The 6,760-nt window shown below is 35.3% G+C and overlaps 1 protein-coding gene across 3 annotated transcripts in view; it reads right to left on the reverse strand.

Annotated features, from left to right (window-relative positions):
• The window catches only part of LOC108575979 (echinoderm microtubule-associated protein-like 2), a 56,555-nt gene that overhangs the window by 26,212 nt on the left and 23,583 nt on the right, over positions 1-6,760 (reverse strand). Inside the window, exons 5-6 of one of the 3 annotated variants that reach the window (XM_017938918.1) lie at positions 4,494-4,622; positions 3,177-3,245 (exon numbers count right to left, since the gene is read on the reverse strand). The exons of 1 other annotated variant lie outside the window; for it this stretch is intronic. In XM_017938918.1, the coding sequence (XP_017794407.1) occupies positions 3,177-3,245; positions 4,494-4,622 (198 nt within the window). The remainder of the gene's footprint in view (positions 1-3,176; positions 3,246-4,493; positions 4,623-6,760) is intronic. One more of the 3 variants, XM_017938919.1, reaches the window with a different exon arrangement.

Below are 6,760 nucleotides of genomic sequence, written 5' to 3' on the forward strand. Positions count from 1 at the left end.
ACTTATAATTGTATTATATTGTTGCTTATACGAATTACATTTTTTTCAAACGAACAGTATCGTATAAAACATATTTACAAAGATATGACATTTGCAGATAAAGTGACGTCATTTATGATTTTGCATAAATTTTTCTGGCATCGAATTATTGTTCGTGCAAAACCAAGCAAGTTTTGCAGTTACCACTTTCTTCTATCTTTATCAATTTCTGCGCTATTTTCATTAGTAATTTCGTAACCCCCAGATTTGAAAGACGATTTCATTATCGAAAGTTGAAAAAAAATTGTCCAATATTTTTGATTCATTTAGTTCGATATCAGTGTTTTCCAACGTGGGGCGTGAATAATTTGAGCAATTTGGGTAATTTAGGTAGCAATTGTCACCTCTTCACCGATGTAATCAAAAAATCACCATTGTAGGCGATAAATTATCGATTATTTTCCCGAGTTGAGTTTGATTTCTATACAAAATGTAACATGTAATTTATATTCATCGAAGAAAGTCAAATTAAAAACAATTTTACCTACAGTGGAGGACAAAAGTATTCATACACCCTATAAAACGGAATAACAGTTTTAAAATTGGGCCAAACGACTTGAGTTTTTTTGAGAACTTCGAAAGATTAGTTTACTAGATGACGTGTGTAAAATTTTTTGAAAGTATTGCAATTTGTGGGAATCACGAAGAAAATTGTAAAGGTCACTGTTTACAACTTTTTCATCTGAGCTCGTAAGGAAAATTTAAAAAATACGTTTTGTAGATCTATGTCAATTATACACATGCTGAAAATTTCATCGAAATCAGTTAACGTTGCTATGAGCTACAAACGGTTAAAGATTGTAAAAATCGCACTACTTCACGACTTTCAGCCTGGAACTGTAATAAATCTGCAGATTCTTACATCTTTCGATGCCTGTCGCTTGTTTCTCCATCCACCGATTTCGATGAAATTTTCAGCGTGTGTATAATTGACATAGATCTACAAAACGTATTTTTTAAATTTTCATTACGAGCTCAAATAAAAAAGTTGTAAAAACGACCTTCGCTATTTTCTCCGTGATTCCGACTAATTGCAGTTTTTTCAAAAAATTTTTTACACATCATCTAGTAAACTAATCTTTCTAACTTCTCAAAAAAACTCAAGTCGTTTCGCCTAATTTTAAAAAAGTTATTCCATTTTATAGGGTGTATATATACTTTTTTCCTCCACTGTATGTCCCTTTTGAAGTACCTATTTATGTTGTACTTTTTCTGAACTTGGTCGACTATTATGCTAGAGGAGGCATCGCCTAATTTTAAAAAAGTTGTTCCATTTTATAGGGTGTATATATACTTTTGTCCTCCACTGTATGTCCCTTTTTCAGTTGAAGTACCTATTTATGTTGTACTTTTTCTGAACTTGGTCGACTATTATGCTAGAGGAGGCATTACGATCTTTGAGGCGTTGAGCATGCTCCAAAAAATGTTGGGAAACACTGTTTTGTATGAAGCTTCATAAAATTCGATTTGCATTATGCACGCAGTAAATGTTAAAACGTTCTGTGATTAAACAACCGGGTAGGTGGTGATTCTACACGTAGAAATAAACATAAAATATAAAATACCATTTTTTCATAATACACCTACTTAGTTTTCGAAAAAAACTGAATTTAAGAATTCGTCGAATACGCTTGCACTTGACTATTTCTCAGTTTTATATTCGTATTAACGAGCGATGTCAATGGCACATTAAACACTGACAATACATTTATTAACGTTATTCTTAATTGAAATGTACATTATTGAACCAATTGTTGAAAGTGACGTTCTTCATGACGCATGTAAATCCGTGTTCTTTGAATCAGAAAATCGTTTACTGATGCCATAGCGTTTCGAGGCTTTAATTATTCGGACGCAGAAGGAGAATTTTTTAATTTTGTATTGTTTATAAATGTCACGAGTCACATCAGTGGTGTCTGCGTTTTTTGCGTGAATCACAAGTTACGACACAGTTACAAGTAACCAATTAATGCTAAACATTATGGTAACGATAATTCTAAGGCGCCATATAAATTCTTGCATAAAGGCGCCAAACACCCTAGAAACCTCGTATGTTTCTTTCCTTTAGCTGCAGAAAATTTACTTTTGCCTAAACTATTTCTTTGCAAAATGTGACATTACCTCTGTATATCTGTTGCCTTGCAAGAAATCGCGACGAACCCTCGGTCTGCCGGATTATCGTCATACACTTGTTCAATTACACTTGCGTGACATTACCTCTGTATATCTGTTGCCTCGCAAGAAATCGCGACGAACCCTCGGTCTGCCGGATTATCGTCATAAACTTGTTCAATTACACTTGGCCGCCAGACCGAGGTACCGGTCCTCTCGCGCGTACCGTACCTCCGTGGAGAGGTCACGTACGCGGTGAAAAATTACGCGGCAACCCCTGGGAAAAACCCAAAAATGGGGGTTTTCTAATGTTAAGCAACAATCCCCTTTCCTTGGAAAGAGCTGCGTCCCACCTAAACAACCTCCTCCAATGAGGAGTCAGCACCTACAACCCCCAGAAGAAATCGGCCACCGATCAGCAACTGGCCGAGCGGATAAAACTAAGGAAACGAGGCAGAAGCGCGTCCTTTTTTGGAAGTCTTGGCAGTTGGTCTTACGAAAATTAGTATTTTGATAGTCTCGTGGCGACATCACCTCAAGTATCACTCTGTTGCAAATAAAACACTGAATAAATCAAGTACCGGTTCGGCAATTAAGCATCGAACATTACGCGACCCGAACAATATCAACGTACGAGCAGAAGCAACAATTTGCACCGAAATCCGTTAAATGGAGGAATAGTCAAGGGCACGCGTACCCAACGAATCTTCAAATTCAATTTCCTCGAAAACTACGCTTTTCGCGAAAGAAATTTATTCCATATTTTCAATATATTTCTGCACGCAGAATCACCATCTGCCCGGTCCTACCACCCTACATAATTACTAGCAGTTACATAGCAGAAAAGCCGCAAGAGAAGTGACGCGCGAACGAAAAATTATCGTGTCTCTTGTCTTTCACCTGAAAGTGGTTAAAGGAAGAGTGCATCTGGAAGCCGGTCGAAAAACTTGCCCATTGCCGGTTGCAGAGATGAATGCTCGTTCGTTTAAAAAGTAAAAATCGAAGAAAAGAAGTCTTTTATTTACCCGTGTTTCACGTTGTTCAGCGCCGGAGGCTTGAAGAGGTTGAACAGAGACTTGGTGGAGGCTGACAATCTATAATGAACGAAAATGCAAACGAAAACCATGCGGTGCAAAACGAAAAGAGAAAAAAAAAAAAATTGTAAGAGAAAGAAAAAAGGGTAACGACAGTATCGTGACGGAGCAAACGTGCTTTGTTTCTTTCCTTTTTTTCTCTGTGCTCGATTTGCGCGTTCTCCCTCACGACGAGGGGAATTATGCATTATACTTCCGGTCGCGTTCCCTCGATTCAGTTACCACCAAAGCGAAGCTCCACTGAATAGGAAGCAAACGGGGAGACTGTTGCTCGCTTTTGACGATTAATGAGCTGTGAAGTGAATTTACGTCGCGAGACATAATCGATAGTTCGTTGCTCTGTTGATTGTGAACTCTCTCTGTTCATCGGTGGATTACGTTTACTTTTCGACTTGTTTGGATTGTTGCAAGTGATTGCATATTGACAATTCATTGCAGAAATTTAATCGGTGAAATGTGTTTACTGATAATGCAGATTTCTGTCGTAACATGTTTGAACTAAGACCGAGACTAAATTTAAACATTTTTATTTTACGCATGTATCATTGTATTCAAATAGCAGGATTTTAAAATATCTTTCTACGAAGGTCGTTCGAAAAAATATCTAAATAAGAAGTACGATAGCTTTTTTTACTTTTCTTTTTTTGGTTCATCAATTTAAACCAGCTGTTTGACAAAAATTTCAGCATACGTATAAAAAATTGGAAAAATTGAAATATTAGTTAGTTTAAGTCCAGATCTTGCCCCATCAGATTTGTGCAATGAAGTTTGACAGCAACGGAAAGGTGAAGACCAATGTGCAAAACTAGCTCAAACAGCAAGACAAAAAATTCTTTGCTACTGGCATAAACAAGCTAGCAGAGTGATGGGACAAGAGTAAAATTGTTACAAGGGATTATGTTGAAAAATAGGTAAATTGTGAAATTCATCGAATAAACCATATTAAAACAGCAGCCGTCTGTCTCTTTGCTTATCGAATGACCCTCGTGTATTCACAGTATCCTTTAATCGTTTTGTTTCTAGTTGTAATAATTGCTCACAGTGTAACGATGAAATATCGAGTTCGTTTATCGTTTACTTTGAAGAAAAAGCACGTTCGATCGTCACGTAACATATTAGAAGAACACACTCAAAGAAGCGAAAAAGTGCATTGAGAAAGTTCAACTCGAGTGGGTGCTTAAATAAGAGGAAAATCACGAAAGCAGGCAAATACGCATTCATTCGTTAATAATATCTATTCTCGCTTACCTGCTACTGACAAGCTGCGAATTGCTTCCCTGATTTTGCGGGGAATGCGTAAAGTCCCCTGTCGACGACCACCGTTTCGCCCTTCTTAAGCTGCTTTGGGGTGGCCCGTTTGATCTTGTTGTCGGTGATCTATCGGATAACAGGATTACTCTGTGACGAGAAAGCTCGTTACCTACGTAGCGGGTCTATCGTTTCGTCGCCAGGATTCGATTTATCGTGTTAAATGAAATTCTTCCATTTCCTTCTGTGACAAGTTCATTTCCCGAAACCCTTTGACTCCGAGCGAAATTGACATTTTAATAAGAATTGTTTTTAAGTAGGACGTCGATTGATTTGTTATTTACTCTTTAGATTAAAATTGGGATTTTGCATTTTTACGAATTTTTGTTAGATCGTTTATATTTATAACCATTTTATATGTAAAACGTGTAGTATCAATTGATCAAATTTATTTATTTATTAAGATACGTTGTAGAACGGCAGATGCAACGTTAAGCGTAGGTAAAATAATGAATACGATGTTAAAAACGGTATAGAAAAAATTTGAGTAAAATAATTTCTGTCGCATTGCTTCTTTAACATATTTTAATAAAAATTACATGGATAATGTGTGTGTGTGTGTGTGGGCTATTTGTATTGTTTATGCGAAATATGAAGTTTTATTTTATTACCAAACATGTGTCAATTATAAACCAGTATTAAGATACTTCTTCGATTAGTAATGTACATTTGTTGTATGTATTTATTAAAAATTTTTGAATATTAAAGGTTTCCAAAATATAAAATGCAATGTTACATAAATTCTGTAAAATAATAATAAACTGTTATTTCAAAATCTATCTTACAGCTGAATAAGTAAATCGATTTAATTTAGGTAAAAAGAAATTACAGAGATAAATGATTTTTAATTATTTAAATAACGAAATAATTCATATACATTTTTATTGCGTAAGGGAAATAATTCTCTTTTGTATATAACAAAGGAACAAGAGAATGAAAATAAATAGACAGATTAAAAGAAAATTAATTTCATTTTTCTTATTTCCTCTGCCTTTCTATCGTTCACGTTTCGTTGCATTAACAAAATAAGACGATGCAGTTGCAGGTTCGTTGTAAATAAATACCAAAGAGAACGATTTCCTAATTTACGTATATTATGCAGAAAAAAAAATATGAAAGCTTGACTATTTCCAGCGTGTGCTATTATTGTAAATTACAATTTTTATACAAATATGAATACAAGCAGAAATTATTAAACAAATGGTACTCGACAGTATGCATGAGTAAAAAAATATTCGAATGCGATCATCGAGAAATAAACCTTACTTATAAAAATGTATTTTCCATTTATTCTTTGATATATGTAAGAAACTATAACTTTCTGTTACACAATAAATTACCCACTTTCTACAGGGTGTCTTTTTTAATTAGACACGGTGAAATATCTCAGAAGGGACTGAAGCTATCGAGAAAATGTTCTTACAAAAATTGTTTGGTATGATGGAAGACATAATGTCTAAATAGTTTTTTCGTGAATGAAGCAGTGAGCGAAATTTCACGATCAAGTTTACTTTTTCAACCGTCTGAGTGTCACGGGTTAGTGCAGAAATCTGACCGAAAAGTGCCCATGTTTCTTTCGTTTGATGTCGAAAGATTCCAAAAACTTTGGTTTCGACATTTTCACCGAGTACGACTGTTTGGAAATAATCACGAAAGAAAGGCAAAATTGATTATGTGCAGGATTTTTGTTCAATTTTTTATAAAAAAAAGTAGACAGATTATAAGAGATACAATAAAATTTACACTTCGTGGCTCGGTGCGGTGGCACTTTTCGATGTCGAATACGAGGAGCGTGACAGCTGCTCCTTGGCACTCAAGCGGTTAAACGGAATGCTACATTTTTCTGTTTTTAATATTATAGTTTGTTGAGACGAATTTAACGAGGTGCCGCATTAAGTCATTTCGTTTTGCGAGTTTTTGTAAAATCGTGAAGAATTTGTATTAGTAGCATAGTGAAGCAGGGTTTAGCTCACAAGGGAACTTCGGTAACCTGAAAATTCTGATCTTTTTGAAACTTTGCAGGTTTTTAGGGGACGTCAAGAGAAGTATCTGGCAATTTTTTTGGCCCTTTTTCGGTTCTTCGGGGTGGAAACAGCCCTTGAATGAAGATAAGTGTTACCCTATTTCCCTGTATATCTTTAAAACTATAGTAGATATAAAAAAATGTTTATAATAAGAATTTAATGGCTTTTTATGCCTTATAGGAC

The sequence above is a fragment of the Habropoda laboriosa genome, unplaced genomic scaffold (genome assembly GCF_001263275.1).
Source record: "Habropoda laboriosa isolate 0110345459 unplaced genomic scaffold, ASM126327v1 scaffold337, whole genome shotgun sequence".
Lineage (NCBI taxonomy): Eukaryota > Metazoa > Arthropoda > Insecta > Hymenoptera > Apidae > Habropoda > Habropoda laboriosa.